Source organism: Vulpes vulpes, chromosome 6 (genome assembly GCF_048418805.1).
Source record: "Vulpes vulpes isolate BD-2025 chromosome 6, VulVul3, whole genome shotgun sequence".
Taxonomy (NCBI): domain Eukaryota; kingdom Metazoa; phylum Chordata; class Mammalia; order Carnivora; family Canidae; genus Vulpes; species Vulpes vulpes.
The window spans coordinates 57,570,146-57,587,176 of record NC_132785.1 but is presented as its reverse complement, the minus strand read 5'-3'; the positions used below and the strand labels follow the sequence as shown (position 1 = coordinate 57,587,176).

General features: G+C 41.6%; 1 protein-coding gene across 17 annotated transcripts in view; it reads right to left on the bottom strand.

Moving 5' to 3' along the window:
- The window catches only part of MYO16 (myosin XVI), a 591,124-nt gene that overhangs the window by 31,289 nt on the left and 542,804 nt on the right, over window positions 1–17,031 (bottom strand). For 16 of the 17 annotated variants that reach the window (XR_012002051.1, XM_072761001.1, XM_072761005.1 and 13 more), the window contains one exon: window positions 11,636–11,794. Coding sequence is in view for 16 of the 17 variants with exons in the window: in XM_072761001.1 (XP_072617102.1) it covers window positions 11,636–11,794 (159 nt within the window). In the remaining variant the exon portion in view is untranslated. Of the gene's footprint in view, window positions 1–9,813; window positions 9,907–11,635; window positions 11,795–17,031 lie in introns of those variants that run through there. The other variant, XM_072761004.1, reaches the window with a different exon arrangement.

The window sequence follows — 17,031 nt, the reverse complement described above, 5'->3', positions numbered from 1 at the left end:
CTCTCCTGCTGGCAAGGGGTTTCCTCTGCAGCTACCGTGTGCTATGCAAAGGCCCCAGAAAAGCCCCCAAGTCTTGGGGTAGAGAATTCTACTGTGTTCCTACAGAGCTGAAGTTTTGTGATGTGTGTGGAGGGGATGTCCCATCCTGTTCAGGTTAATCTGAACATTTATTTGTTGAGTTCCATTGAAGGCTTGTATCCCAGAAGATTGTCTGCACATTCACAAACATGTTCTACGTTATTTGTGGCCACAGCCTTCTCCTCAGACCACATTCTGAAGTGACATTCCCGATGGATACAGTTCTCTGCCCTCAACATGTCCTTTCCACGGCCCCAACGGGGGGCCTCAAAATGCTAAACAAGCCCACTTGATATGAAGCCATCATTTTCAGGAGCCATGTTTTTCCAAATTATAGCAAGGGCTCAGGTCTTCTGCAGCCATCCACATCCTGCCCCCCAGATTCCCCACTCTTCTGTTCAAAGAAGGCAGGCAGAGGCTTGGGGGAGGCATTCCCCACCCGCTGATGTAATAGTAACACTATAGAACATGCCGGTCTGCACTGGGGGTTGGCAGATGGGGAGTCAGGAAGTCATCAGCCTTGAGTTTTGATCAAGGGTCCAGGTAGAGGGAGGAGACTCTGTACATCCTCTCCTTGTGAGTGGGGTCCTGCTCAGAGCTTTGCAAGGAATCTTTCCCCAGGATGCTCAGGGGCAGTGGGGTTCAGGACATTCTCCCCATCATGTGTGGTGTGGATCCTGATCCAGGACTCCCTTGAGATTTGTAAGGGGGATGTTGAAAAGGAATAGCCTCTGTGGTGGTAAAGCTTCCATGTAAAACCCCACGGGTTTATGGAAAGTCTTCTAAGAACAGAAGCATGGGGCGGGCTGTAGAAGGTGGTGTGTCTCTGAATCTTGTGTAATGAACCAGTTAGTACCTGCTGGTCACAATCCCTGAAATTAAGTTTGTTGAGCTAATAGCAATGAGGTTTGATCCTCCTTTCGTGTCCTCCCAGCCTATCCAGTACCCCCTTATCTTTAAGTCATGCCTCTCTCAGTTTTTGTGAAATTGGACATCTGTGCTCCTCTATCTCTGATCATTTATTCTGTATCTCCAGGTCTGCCCTTCTCAAGGGAGATTTCTAAAAGCTTGGCACTCTACATGGTTCTGTGGTCAGATTTCCCCTCATTTCTCCTTAAATGTTTTCCTCTGAGGCTAAAAATGATCCCATTTCTCCAGCTTCCTTGAAAACTCTGCCTTTTCTATCTTTCCATCCTGGAACTCCTCTGAAACTCCCCAGCTATTAGCATCATTTATGTAATCACCGTGGACAGCTATGAGTCCCTTGACTCTTGAACTTCAAATCCAACCCACAGAATAAACCTCCTCTTCAAACTGTTTCTAACTTCTGTTAGAGTGCCCTGTTCTCTTGTCCAGAAGCTCAACATCATTTCTTCACTGGAAAGTGTGCCCTTCTACTCTGAATCTGATCCATTCTGAAAATCCCAATCCTCGGGACACCTGGATGGCTCAGTGGTTGAGCATCTGCCTTTGGCTCAGGCCATGATCCCAGGGTCCTAGGATCGAGTCCTGCATCGGGATCCCCGCAGGGAGCCTGCTTCTCCCTCTGCCTGTGTCTCTTCCTCTCTCTCTCTTTCAGTGTCTCTCATGAATAAATAAATAAAATATTTCAAAAAAAAAAATCTCAGCCCACAGGAATCTTTTCCATCTGGAGGCAACAGAGCACTCATTATTTATGTCATTGATCTGACACTTGTTACTGGCTGTTCTGTTTTGTGATTTCTCTTGAAATGTATTGTTAACACTACATATGATCCCCTTTCCAAACAGAGCACCTCCTGAGTCGGTTAGATTTCCTATGGTTCTGCATGCATTGCATAAGGGCTGCATGCAACTGGTGCCTCATAAATGCTTTGGTTGACTGATGTGCACTTGCCTTTCACTAGGCTTCTTCATGCCAACCTGTCCTTTATATTATTTTGAATCTTCTAACCCTCTAAGGGAAAAAACAGAGCCTTCCCTGGAACTCCAGCCATATATCTCGATTTCCATTCATTTCTGAGGCTCCAAATTTGTAATGTCTGTCATCACACTGAATACCAGTGTAGGCCACCAAAATGATAAGCATGTTTGACTACACACACGGGGCACTGGGGTCTATGTGTAAGTAAGTCATTAGTCATCGATTCTATCATTATAATCTGTATGGTCTTGGGCAAATTAACTCACTGCCTTATACTTCAACTACATCATGCATTTTTGTTTTTATTAGACACATTTTCAGTGATTTTCTAGCTCTCTAGTATCTAAGCTTTTATGATACCTATGTATAGGTAACGTTTATTGAACACCAATTTGTCCTAACATCATTGTACTAAACCCTCATAACAATCTCATAAGGCAGGCCCTTTAATTATCCCCATTTTTAAGATGAGAAAACTGAGACCCATACAGATTAAGTAATTTGCTCCAAGGCATGGAGTTCGTAAGCATGAGAGCTGGGGTCTGAATGGAGGCACACAGGGACCATGCAGCAGTGCCAGGAAAGAGGTGAGTGGGCATTTCAACCCAGCCATTTTGAATCCCGACTTTTCAACTACAGTGGGGAAAAGTTAATTAAATGAAATCCAAATTAGCCATTATTTGATATGACTTCAAAATATTTTTAGCCAGATGCAGTGGGGCAGGGCCTTCTAAATGCCTGAGGAGCTAGCTTTCTTTGCAAAGCTACCTTCTGCTGCTGAAAATAGATATTTGCACAATATTCCAGATTGTCATGTGAAGGCTTGCTTCCTCTGGCAGTTGGCCTTTGAATCAGACAACAATATGAGTTCCAAAGAATCTATACAATTCCCATAAACAAAGTGATGTTGCAAAATGTATATTTGAATGTTTTTCATGGGCTCAAAGAAAGGATCCTTTGCCAGCATTCTGGATCTATCTCGAGCAGGGCTGACAAAAGGCATTTTTAGATGTTTCCAGAATCACTGTGGTTTGGTGCTCTGGTGGTGCTAGTTTCAATATGGTGCTGGAGCCGATGTAAAGAATGCAGAGCTCCTGGTCCTGCAGATGGTCCCCACCCTCCACCCCCAGTCCTTCCCTGTGGAAAGCCCTTTACACCACAGATAATCCTTACTGTGCAGCGAGGATAAACATAACTCGAGTAAAAAAAAGAAACAATCTTCAAGAATGATAAATGGAAAACCAAATGTAATGGCTGTATTCTTTAATTGCCATTTGTTTCCTGATGCCCAGCAATAAAATGTATATTCATTGAGCAGCAAGGAAGAAAGTCATACTGAACATAAAATGGCCTAGCTAGGATTTTTTATATCTTTATTTCTCCGCAAAATAAACATCTTTATGCTCACAATATTTTGTGTGATACAACTAAAATGTCCTAACGCTAAAAACTGTTCCTTAATCTAATGATAAATAACCACAAGTCCGGGGAATAATTAAGTATACCAAAAAAGATCTAAGTCTGTGTTCACATTAGTAAAAGGATGGCAATTAAAGTAAGTGATAGCTATAATTACCCACACATAACTATATTTCAGCAAATGAACAAACAGATAATTATTTCTGGGAAGCAGAGGTAGCATGCAGATACTGGCATTCAAGAGAAATAATTTCCTAGAAAATAACACTATTTCTGATTCAATTAGAATTTCAAGTTATTTTAAACATTTATTTCCATCTCGTGCCTTTATTTAGAAAGCACACTGACTCTACGTTGTGAATTAGGAATCATGAGCAGTAACCGCTTTCAGAATTATAATGATCACATATATATCATGTACTGCACATGTGTAATATTTGTTCAGTTTGTATCATACGGACAAGGAGAAATTTTCTGACTCTGCACCCTGCCCAGAACTCAGTGGCTCCCATGTAACCTGCAACATCGTTCCAATCAGTGTCTGCCTACCCAGTGCTAAGTATCCAGGGCATTGTGCTCAGTACTGTCGTCATTATGGGGAAGTTGCAGGTAGCTTTTAAAGACTGAAACCCCAATTGCAATAATTTTTCTTCTGTGCATGTTATCTCCTGAGGTTTCAAAGTGATCATCAATTAATGACAACACAGAACTAGCTTTATTGTAAAACCTGGTCCCTAGAAGATTTAAGGGGCAATGTATATACCTGTGTTCTAGGGCTCGAAAATTTTTTACATGCTGAAGTTTAGAAGCCCGAGAGTCCTAAATATTTAATTTGATATTGTTAATTTCAGGCAATGTATTCCACAAAAATTTCCATTTTGGTATGGAGGATTTTTTTGTTTGTTTGCTCCATTGGTTTTTGGTTTTACTTTGACTTTTAGAGTAAAACTCCGAGTTTTTTGTTGTTAGGTTTTCCAGGACTGTTGCTCAAGCCAAAGCTTTTGGCTTTTGACTCAAGACAAAGACAAATTTAATAATTTGGTGACAAGAAGTTTTTCTTTTCTTTTTCTTTATGATAGGATAAACGTCATCCAAGGTGAGCTAGGGAGAAGCATGGGCTGAAACTTTAGCACAAATGAATGAGTCTATGGTCATCTTTCTTAAATATTTATTTGTGTATTCAGTTTTCATCATTTGAACATATTTTAAATTCCTTTTTTTTCATGGTGTTGATCTTTAAATACTCCAAAATTGCAAGTAAAACAGGAATTAATTATTTTCTTACTAGATATATGTAGCCCTTGTGAAATATACTTCTATCACATACTTGTTTGCTATTGCTGTCACTCAAATTCCATTTTTATTATTCTAGAAATACTTAATTTCAATATAAGGGCACATAATTTTGTTGTTATCTTTACCTACTCCCTAAGAGTTAGCATCAGAGATTTCAGAAAGTAACCATATTAAAAGAAACGATCTTAAAAGATCTCTATATTTCTAGCTAAACAGATATGCATAAATCTGAATATCAAACATTAACCTGAGAAGCTTTACAAAATACCTATTTTAATCAAGTTAGAATAATACATTACAGTATTACTTTAAGGGTGGGTAATCAGGAGATGATTTTGCTTTCCAACCGATAGGGTTTGGTTATTGTAAACCATGGCAGTCTTATACGATGAGGTGCCATCACTGAGCACACTTAACGGCTAGCTGTAAGCTAAGCAGAGCTGTACTTGCTGACACGGAGATAAACCACATGATACTTCTAAGGGAGTAGAGCAGAATAGTAAAACTACACGTATGTATAATTCAAACTTTATGAAAGTAAAGCCAAATATATGACGTAACTATACACATAATAATCTTATGAAAACAAAGTTCGACACAGTGGAATATTAGAACGTTTAGAGTATTTCTAGGTAAAAAATTGATAGTTTTTATTCTTTCTTTACTCTTCCCTCTATTTTCCAAAACATGTATAATTTGTATAACATGCATGAAATGAAAAATGCCATATGAATAATAATATCTTAATTTTAAAAGCTGCGAAATTCGGCCAAGAGAAAAATGTTAAGGAAAGCTGATACTTGGGGGTTCTGGGAGCCCGTATCATTCTTGCCTGAACTTTTGTCCGTTTGTGGTGGTAATACAATTTGGTAGGGCACTTTTTTTTTCTACAAGTCTTTGCTGCTGGTAGAAAAATTCTCCTGTGTCTAACTGATGTCACTCTCCCACCCCCATTGCACCAAAAAGCCTCTGTCTCATGAACCCTGTACTTATTTTTTTCTTTAAGATTTATTTATTTGAGAGAGAGAGAAGGTGCGTGTGTGCACACACATGTTGTGGAGGGGTAGAGGCAGAGAGAGAGAGAATCCTAAGCAGACTCCCCGCTGAGCATGGAGACTCTCTCAGGGCTCAATCTCAGGACCCTGAGATCATGACCTGAGCCAAAATCAAGAGTCTGATGCTTGACTGACTGAGCTACCCAGGCTCCCTATGACCTGCATATTTCTGATCATTATTCATCATCCTTGTTTATTACGGTGGGGTATGGTTCGTAAAACCATTTGAATTTTTCTGTGTGTGTGTGATTCAAACAATCTTATTTTCTGAGTGCCAACAGGGAATTTCCACGTTGCCCTGGAGACTTTCATGCTAAACTCGAATAAACCCTGCCTCGACCAATTACCTATCCCCAGACTACCCCCATCCACCAGCCCCGAAATAATGTGTGACTTGTGATAGGAATGGCCCGGCTTGGTTTTCATCCTATTCCCTCTCCCCTCCTCCTGCTTCTGATCTCAGCAGTAAGCATCTGTGGATGAGCAATATGCTCAGCTGAGAAGCAATGATCCTCAGCTTCCCTATGTTCCCTGGGACCTAGAAGAAACCTGAAATGGGATTGGGACCACCCACTGTCCTGGATGCATAACATGGACTCTCTGTTTCCCTCTCTGTTCCCTTCTCATCCTGTCTCCCTCCTCTCTCTTCTGTTTTACCTTTTTAAATTGTGGAACTGTAATTGGCACATGAGTCAAGAAACAGGACTGTGTCAGGGACTCAGAAGCCCCCATCACACTCTCTCCCAATCACCATGGGCTGCTTTTTCTCCAGCAAAATCGCTGTCCTCCCTTGGGCAGCAAGGATTTTTTTTGCCAGAGCCCCTCCCCTCTTTGTTGGTCAGTGCTGCCGTTCTGCAAGGTGTGCAGTAGTATCTCCTGTGCTTTTCATGGGCATTTCTCTAATTACCAGTGAAGGTGGATTCTAAAGAATCCTTAAGTGCCTATACATGTCCTCCATCCAATTTCCTATTTGATAGTCTTTTGTTTCTAAGTAAACACCGAATATGACCCTTTGTTGGTTAAGTTTTTGAAAATACTTCCTCTTGGGGCACCTGGGTGGCTGAATGGTTGAGCATCTGTCTTTGGCTCATGTTGTGATCCCAGGATCCCGGGATCAAGTCCCGCATTGGGCTCCCCGTAGGGAGCCTACTTCTCCCTCTGCCTACGTCTCTGTCTCTTTCTGTGTCTCTCATGAATAAATAAATAAAATCTTTTAAAAAAAGAAAATACTTCCTCGCCCCCACTCTCTCTATATATATAATTTTATTTTTCCTTTGTGGTTACCACTCTTTTGTGGCCTGTTTAAGAAGTCTTTTTTTTTCTTACTTCTGAGGTTAAAAAATAAGCCTATATTTTCTTCTACAAATTTTATTATTTTCCATTTGACACTTAGGTCTATAATCTGCTAGAAATCTTTTGTGTGTATAGCACAAAGTACGGATGAAGTTCATTTTTTCCCTCACATAGATAGCAAATGAATATCCTTCCCCCAGTGCCCTGCAATGCCAAGTTTGTTATAAATTAGGTCGTTATTTATGCAAGCTGGGAAGGTTTTCTGTCTTTCCTCTTTTTCTGTATTCCTAGTCTCTGGAAGAGTTTATGTAACACTGGTATTCTTTCATCCTTAAGATTTGGAGACAATTTACCAGGAAAGTCATTTGTTTTTTCCCCACAGAAAAGTATTCAATTACAACTTCAATTGATTTAATATTTACATTGTTATTTAGCTTTCCTATTTTTTTGGTCCATTTTGATTGTTGTAGTTATTTATTTATTTTTAGAAATGTGTTCATCTAAATTCACAAATTTATTTTGGCATAAAGTGTTCATAACATACTCAAGCTCTGGAAGGTCAGTGGCAGGTCTCCTCTTCAACCCTAGAGTAGCCATCTGTGCCACCTTCTTTATTTGTCTACTTTCCTTACAAGAGAGTTGTCCGTTTTATTCATGTTTCAAAAAGAAATTTTTTTCAAAAAACTGACTTCTGGTTTTGTTATTTGTTACAAATTGCAATAACTTAGCTCTTACCTTTATTATATCTTTCCTTCGACTTCCTTGGTGTTTAATGGTTGCTCTGTTTCTAACTTGTATTTGAAAAATCAATTTTTGCCCTTTCTTCTTTTGTAATACATATGTTTAAAGACATACATTTCCACTGATGAAGACATTAGCAGTGTCTCACAAGTTCTGTTATGTTTTCATTGACACTAGTTACAAAGTTCTGGATTTTTGTGATTTCTTCCGAAATCTACTGATCCCTTAGAGTTGTAATTTAGAACTCCCAGACAAATGAGAATGGTTGTTGTTAATATGTGCATAGCATACCATTCCCTGTTCTGTTCCTTCACATTTAAATTTGTAGCATTCTCATATTTTATACGCTTTTCAGAGATCTTAGGCTTTAAAATATTTTATTAATGAATTTATCTTTAATGCAAATTCACACTAAATGAGTCTCTTATGGTTTCATGGCATTCAAGCTTAGTTATTTTCAGAGGTGTTTTTATGCCTACCATCTATGACCTTTCTATTTGTCTTGTTTGTCAGAGAGCTCCTGTTTACCCTTTTTTGCCATCTTTTGGGTGGACTGACTTTTATTATTCTATTTTACTGTTTATTAGTTTGGAAATTATATACTCCACTATTATTCCTTCAGTGGTTGCCTTCGAAATTATAGCCTGCGAGTTTGAGTTATCCAAGTGTGATAGTAAACTCTGCTTTACACTCTCCTGATTACACCGGTTTTATTTACTATTCGTTTTTCCTGCTTGTATCTCTGAGCCTTCTGGGTTTGCCGGTATTTAGTTCTTCTAGTTTTTATTTTTTTTCTAAAACTACCCTAAGTCCTGTGCATTGATACAGAAGTTTTTTACTATTTATGAAAACCTAGATTGGCAGTTATTTGAGCGCGTTAAATATGTTACTTTATTGTTTTTGAATCGTCTTTTGAATTGCTGCTCCTTAGAGTTTGTCTTTTTTTTTTTTTTTTTTTTTACTTCTGGCTGCTTTTAATATTCACTCTCAGTTACCAGTGTTTCACTATGAGATGCCTAGGGGCAGTTTTCTTCTTATTTATTCTAATTAGGCTTGTTTCATTTTAACAAAAGTCACATTTACAGACAGACAGATGTCCACACGTATAAATTTCTAGGAACACATGCGTTCCTGTTTGTGGATAGCAATTCATACCCTTCCACAGTCTGCTGTAGTCTGAATGTTTGTACCCTCCTACTCCTGTTCATATGTTGGAATCCTAACCCCTAAGGTGATGGTTGTAGGAAGTGGTGCCTCAGGAAGGACATTAGGTCACGAGAGTGGCACCCGCATGATTGGCATTAGTGTCCTTATGAGAGAGACCCCAAAGAACTGGCTCCTTTCTTCCAACCAAGTAAGGACACAGTGGGAGACTGGCAATCTGCCAGCTGGAGGAGAGCCGGACTTGGAGCTATGTTTCGGCCATTTATAAGCCACCCAGTCTAGGTATTTTGTTACAGCAGCAAGAATGGAGCAAGACAGCAGTCCATCTCCTGCCACACACCCAGCCTCAGGCAACCAACCATCTGTTGTTGTTGTTTTTTTTTTTTTTTTTTTTTGCCTATAGTTTTGCATTTTGCAAAACACCATGTGAATGGAATCATACTCGTAGTCTTTGATTCTTTTCTCATTTAGAGCAATGTGCTTGAGAGTCACCCATTTTGTTGCATGTGAGAGTAGTGTACCACCCCCCTCTGCTTTTTTTTGCATAGTTTATCCATGTGCTAGTCAGCCTGTAAAATGGCCCCCAGTGAGCCCACGATTAGGCACTCACACCTCATATAACCCCCTCCCACCAAGGGATCTGGATGTGTGACCTGCTTGCAATGAACAGAATGTGGCAGAGGTGCTGGATGTTCTCTCCAGGATGGGCTATGTAAGGACCATGGCTTCCATTCAGATGCTCTTTCTCACTCTCTCATGGACTGCGTGCCCTGGCAGGAGCCAGCTGCCCTGGTGTGAGGCCACCCTTATGGAGAAGCCTGTATGAGTGAGCTAGGAAGCAGATGAAACCTACCTGTAGCCATGTAAATGATCTTGAAGATGGACCATCTCTCTATCAAGCTTCAAGATGACTAGAATTTTGGCCAACTGTTAGTTGATAGTTGCCTCACAAAGGACCTTGAAACAAAGGCACTTAACTCAGCCACGGCCAGATTCCTGACCCACAGAATGTATGAAATAATAGCATTCTGCTGAATTAAGCCTCTAAGTTCTGGAGGCAGTGGTCAGGTGGTGGTAAATTTACAGAGCCACAGGATCCAGTCACCTGTTGATGGGTGTCCATTTTGGATGATTATGAATGAGGACACAATTAGCATTTGCACACAAGTATTGGCATTGGCACAGTCTTCCCCACTGCCTGTCTCATCTCTCCTTTCTCCAGAATTCCAGTGCCTCTCTCACCACACCGTTCATGTCTCTAAACTGTGTTCTGGAATCCCCAATCTTCTCTTGCTTCTTCTGTGTTTCATTTCTCACAGTTTCTCATTTATCTTCCACTTCCTCAGGTTTCTTTTTTTTCTTTCCCTTTTTAAATGACTGTGTCTAATTAACTTTAAACTCATCTTCTATTGTATTTAATTTTATGACTATTTCTCAATTTCAGAATTTCCATTTGGCATGTTTTTATAGTTCCCCATTTTTGCTGATTCTCATTCTTTCATCTCCTTGGGTATAGTAAACATACTCGTCTTAAAGGACATGCTTCTGAACTCCAATGGCTCCCATGGATGCATTGGGACTGCTGCTTCTGCTTGTTAATTTTTTATCTTGTTTTGTGTTGTCATGTGCCTGGTTTTTTGACTGCATGTTGAATATTGTATTTGAAACATGGTTTCGATCATTTTGAAGCCTCCGATGTTGTAACTGTCCTTTGGGACACCACACACACATACACACACATACACACATACACAAACACACATTTCCTCCCAGACACCTGTGGTCCCTGTCAATCCTGAAGGCCCACCATTAACCTCAGGGGTTGAGATGATTCATAACTGAGCTGTGGTTTCTAGGTCCTGGACTTAGTCTGTCCCTACAATCCAGGAGGCCATCAGGAATCCAGTTGGAATCCTGAGCTGCCTTCTGGGGACTAAGACAGTGCTCTGAATGGCCCTTGGAGAAAAACCTAGAATGTGGGTTTACTTGCTTGGTCCCTGTGGCATTCCATACCTCCTCCTCAGCCTCCTCCCTGGATCTCATTGTCATAATAGTTTAAGAATTAAAGATTCTTAATCAGAAGAAAAATCAGATTAAAAAACAATAGTTTTGGCCAGCTTCTCTGGATGTTCTCAAGAAAACATTGGTCTGACTCTTCCCAATAGCCATTTCTAGAAGCCATGGGTTACTTTTACGTATGAGAGAAATAAGTTGTTTAGACACTAGTAGACAATTTTTTGATACATGTAGTATAACCAATTTCTAGATGACACATTCATTGATACATTCCAATTAAATGCTTATGGCCAGTCTGGTGGTTATCATGCCTTCAATATTATTTTCCCTCATACTACTCAGGTATGAGAAGAAAAAGGTATTTTTCAAATTAAAAATATCATTAGAGCAACTCCATCTCCTCCTTCCATTCTGTATAATCTCATTTTATATTGGTTCCCAGATATCATATACTCCACAGCAATCTCTGAAAAGTCAACTAACAAGGAAAAAAACTGTAATTCTTTAACCTAACCAATATAATGCTACAATATACCCCACAGTGACATTTATGATCTATGTTACAGTTTTTAAGCTTACTTCATTTTTATCTTTCAAATCCATTCTCCCTAGAAAGTTGACAGAACTTAATACTTTCATCTATTTAATTCTGAGTTTAAAAAGCACTTACCATTTGAGATGGAATTCCCATTTTCAGCAGTGATAGCACTCGATAGTGAATTAGGTAATTGAATTCCATGGTTATTTGCATTTCTATCTTGAGTTTCAGATGCAATTTCTGATCTACCAGGATCATCTCGGCCACTTAAGTTCATGTTAGTTTCAAAACCTAAAATAAATTTTAGAAAGGATTATTCTTTTTGAGTAAAATGTACCGATTAGTTTAATAAAATAGTAGATGAAACTAATAAAACTCATAAAAATAAATATTAATTACATTTGAAATAGTAAATTAATAATCATCCTTAATTAAATTTACGGCCTACAAAATACTCACCAAATTTTGCCACAACACTATTAAACATAATGGGAATTATTAAGTGGTGATAATGTGTTTCATAATGTATTATTTTCAAGCATATCTATACAGAGCTTTTGATGTCAGAGTCTAGCAACTTGTCACTAGAGCACTGTCTGTCTTGAAAACACTACTACCTAAAAGAAGCATGGCAATAAATTCATGTTTCAGTATTTTTCTTAATTATTAAACTAAGTAGAGCTGAGACAATCCTATAGACTTAAAAAATAAGAAATAGACTTTCAGTATCATTACAAAATTTGTTAGTATCCATTTAAGAGTATTAACTTCAAAACCCTACTTCTGCATTCTATACACTAACATCACCCAATTGTTCACTGAATGTCCCATGTTGAGTGTTCAGAGATCAATGAACACAGAAGCCATTGTCCAAATTATGCTGAAGAGCCAATGAAGACTTTTTTGTAAAAATACTATGTAGTAATAGTAAAGTAAAATATAACAAATGCCAGGAGTTGGAGCAATGGAGCAAAATCTACTGTACTATCCTCAGGCAGGGCCTACGCATGAACCGAGTGTGCAAATCAAGCGCAATTGTGCACCATGGCATCAGATGCGGCCCTCGCCACCCCTCCCCTCTCCTCTTTTGGTGTCATGGTCTCTCTCTCAGGCTGGCCAGGTGTGCCTGGGATTGGCTCTTGCTTCCCCAGGGACCTCAAAAATCTCCAACATCTGGAAGGTTTTGCTCAGTATTGAGGATGTGCACACTGTTTCTGCTCTTTGTTGGTACCCAGTAGATACTGACTGCCTTTAGGTTAGGCCTTTCTAAAGTTTTAGGCTACCAGATTATTTGAAAGGGATAAAAAGCATAATTTGTTTTACTATACTTTATGTGCAGCAAAACTGTTTATCTTCAATGATCTGAAATGAGAAAGGGAGGGAGGAAGGAGGGGGAAGGATGGATGGATGGAAGGAGGGAGGATGGATGGAGGGACGGATAGAAAGAAGGAGTAAGAGAAGAAGGATGGAGGGAGGAAAGGAAGGAAGGATAGATGGAAGGAGGAGGGAGGGGGAGGAAGTAGGGAGAGGCATGGATGGATGGATGGAAGAGGAGGGAGGAGGGAGGAAAGAAAGATGGATGGATAGAGGGAGGGAGGAAGGCAGGATGAATGGAGGGAGGATAGAGGGAGGAAGGAGGGAGGAGGAGGACGGAGGAAGAGAGGAAGGGAAGGAAAATAGGGAAAAGGCCAGCCCCCCAGAACTTATCTCTGTAGGCTTGTCTTAACATGATCCTAACTCTTGCCTCTAGACATGATTTCCCGGTGCCCCGAGCTTTACATTCCAACAGCGCTACAAGCAGGTGACAAGCATTTATTTAGAGGCTCCATACTGACCCGTGTTTCCCTGCTTCTCTAGACACACTCCCTCAACCCAGGGTGCCCCTGTCCTCACCAGTAGGGCCCTTGGTCGGATGAGCCACCGGGCCTGTCATTTACAAGCGGAGTGTGCAGCCTAGAGAGGAGCCAGGTCTGCTCCGGGGGAAGGGCTGTTGCTGTCTAGAGCAGGAAATGCTGGATAGATAGGATGAAGGCAACAGGGTCTTTGAAAACCAGCTGGGGGCGTGGAGATTTCAGTGACCAGGGATCCACTGTAGCCCCTGGCTCCCTGCATTTAAACAGAAGTGGAAAGGCCTGGCCCAGCCAGTGCACGTAAGAGCAGTGAGGAACCTGAGAGCAGGTGATGGAAGGAGCCAACTGAGTTCTCGCCAACGAGCAGTCACTGCGTAGGCTGGTGCTGGGAGACTCCCTCTTTCATTGGGTCCACTCTAGTTTGCCCTTTCACGAAATCCTGAGAGTTAGTAAAACAGGTTTGGCAGTAAAGCTGTCCCAGGACACAGACTCGTCCGCCTCTCTTCAAGCTAAGGGAGTTGTTTCTTGAATGCCTACTATGTGTTCGACACCCTTCAGGGGCTCCACATGGTCATGCAGTAATGACCATGACACCGACGGGGCTTGGAGCTCACCTCCCGGTTTGACCACAGCCAAGCCAGTAAACAAACAGGCAGAGACCTGCAGGCGGGGCAGAAAACCTAACCGCGGGCAGCGGGCAGCAGGGGTGAGTGGTCGCCCCGCCTGGCAGTGTGGCCAGGGAAGCATCCCCCTAAGGGCTGCCTTGAGGCTCAGAGAAGGAGGGAGAAGACTGGCTGCCTAGAAAGATAATCACCCACATGTGTGAAGCCTTGAAGAAGCAGGAAAGCTCATCTTTTTGAGGGAACTTGGAAGTAGGATCCTAATGAGTTAAGCATGCAGAAGCAGAGGGCAGGTGGGGCGGGGGCCCCGGGCACATGGCCCAGGGCCATGGGAGGCCATGGCAGGAATGAACAGAGGTTCTGTTCTCAGAGCAAAGGGGGCTTACTGAAAGCTATGAGCCAGGGAGTCCCTCACTGGGTCAATGGGGACAGTCCCCTCACCTCTAGTGGGACAAAACTCTACCCTCTGAGACACTGTGTAGGCTCCCAGTACAAACAAGATGCTAGCTTCCCTCCTAACCAATGTCCAGCCCATAAACAGTTCACATATTTACAGTCAAAACCTCCAATGTTGCTATTAAAGCCTTAAAAATATTTCCAATCAGCAGGGTATACCGTAGCCAAGGACTGTTTTTAAACCTGTCATACAAGTTAGGCTGTGATTCTTACATTATCTACTAAAAATTTCTTTATATATATATATATATATTTTGAGATCAAAATGCATTTAATGTGGTCTCTTTATATTTTTATCTTAAAAGCATAGGTCTACTCAGGATAGCTGTGGGTTGGCATAAGAGAAGAAGTCCTTCTTCAAGTAAAACGTAAGAATTGATGGCCAATCTGATGATAATAGTTCACCTTGTTCTGATGATAATTATAGTATCTCCTGAGCGTCTATGATGAGCCAACCCTCCGCTAGATGCAACATCGAGGTTTGTTCTGCTTTTCCTACTTCTGAAGAGCTGTCGCTTTCACACCCATTTTCGAGATGAGGTCACTGAGGCTTGAGGAGGTTAAGCTACATGCAAACATTTCATAACCAGCCGTTGGTTGCAGCTGGGTTCAGACTGAGGCACGCAGCCTCCACCACCCACTCACACTCATTCCTACGCTTGGCCCTCTGTTTAAAGTCTTCCTTCATTTCATTTGCTGATCTAAAGGATAAGGCAACTGCTTTTCTGTGGCTCTCCTGGATCGCCATGCCTCAGCGGTAATGAACTGGGAACCATAGATTGAGCGTTGTACTCTGGCCACTGACCTGGAGTTGCAACATCAATATAGAGGTCTCCACTTTTGGGTTATCCTTATTCATCAATATTAATTGTGGGGATGGTTCTCAGTTTACTAAATTCTGTGTCAGCCTCTGCTCATAAACACCCTTGCTCCAAACTAAATCCAAACATGCAAAAGCATCTGTGCCCCAACATGTTAATGCCTGGACTCAACCACAGTGAGGGGCAAATGCAGAAACCCTCCAGTTTGACCTTGCCATAAAGGGTCAGTTTAGCATAGGAGCATTTGCCACATTGCTTGTTGAGAGTGTGTGTGTGTGACCCTGACTCAGACTCACAAAGTAAAGGAATTAACAGCAGTGAAAAAGCAAGAGGACACCGAGTCTGAGGAAGTCTTAGCTATAATAGCACATATACAAAATGCACACTTTATGGAGAGTCCTAAAAGGAATGATCCAGAGCACACAAAGTGGCAAAGCCTGTTCATGCCTCCAAGCAGGGGCCATTGGGATTTTGAGGGTGAAGAAAAGTCGGTCACAGTCACAGCAAAAGAAAATATTTCAGACTCTCAGTAAATCTAAGCAAACAAGCACGGGAGTGTGTGCTGTAAAATCCCGTATAAAGACTGAAGGTATGTCTGAGTCACTTTAGTATCTCAGCATCTCGTCTGATCAGTGGTTTGTGTAACTCAGTGGCATCCTTTGGTTGGGTGCTCCACAACACGAGGTGATCTGAATACCTGTGCTGTTTCTCCCAGCCTGTAAACAGGATTTCTCTGTGACCCCTGCCTGGTGCTGTTTGTACAGGTCCGGGAGAAATGAATCACCCTGGGATCTGACTCAAAGAGAAAGCCTTGGCCTTGACACTAGATACAATGTGGACACAGTTAAGTTGAATCTCAATCTCATGGGAGAGTTCTAGCAAATCTCTAAATGTGAATACGGGAAAAATTCAGCTTTGCTGTGTTCGTTTTTTATATAACTAAAATATCACACTGGGGAGAGGGGTGTGATCCTTTGAAAACTGGTTTTCAATAGAAGGTGATATTGCCCACCAGGGGACATTTGGCCATGTCTGGAAATGTTTCTAGTCCTCACCCAGGAGGAGGGGGCTGCTACTGGTATCTCGTGGGTGGAGGTCAGAGGTGCTATGAAGCGCGAGCAATGCGCAGCCAGCCCCCATGATGAGGAATTTCTACCCAGGATGCCCGTAGGGCTGAGGCTGAGAAACTTTGCCTTAAAACCTAAGTCAGTTCATGCCATTAGCCCACTCAAGTCTCTCCTCTGGTTTCTTATTTCATTTAGATCGAGACCCAAAGGCTTCCCGTGGCAGAGACCGTCCACCACCTGATACTCTGAGCACCCTGGACCTCATTTCCAGCTACCCCCTTGCCAGGTGTGCCTGATATTCTTCTACTAACCCAGCTCACTCCCCAGAGAGAGCTAGGAGCCCTGCATGTTGCTCAGGCTCTGCTCAAATCTGTCCTGAGCAGACAGGCTTTCCAGACCACCTTCCAGAGGATAACTCCTCTCTCTGGTGCAGGTCATTTTCTGTCCCTACTCCTTGCTCTAATTTCCTATGTCATCCTTCTCACCGAGGACATATACGTCTCAAGCATTTGTTTTCTGCTTGACGCCTTCCGGAGTGCTGGCAGCATGAAAACAAGTGCTCCATGGGAGCCTGGAACAGTGCCTGCACAGAGTAGGTGCTCAATAAAACATTTGTTGAAAAAGAGAAACAACAGAATAAATAATAAGCCAATTGTCACAACAAAATTGCTGTAGAAAATTTTCTTTTCTAGAAGGAAAGTACATGTTTTGCAA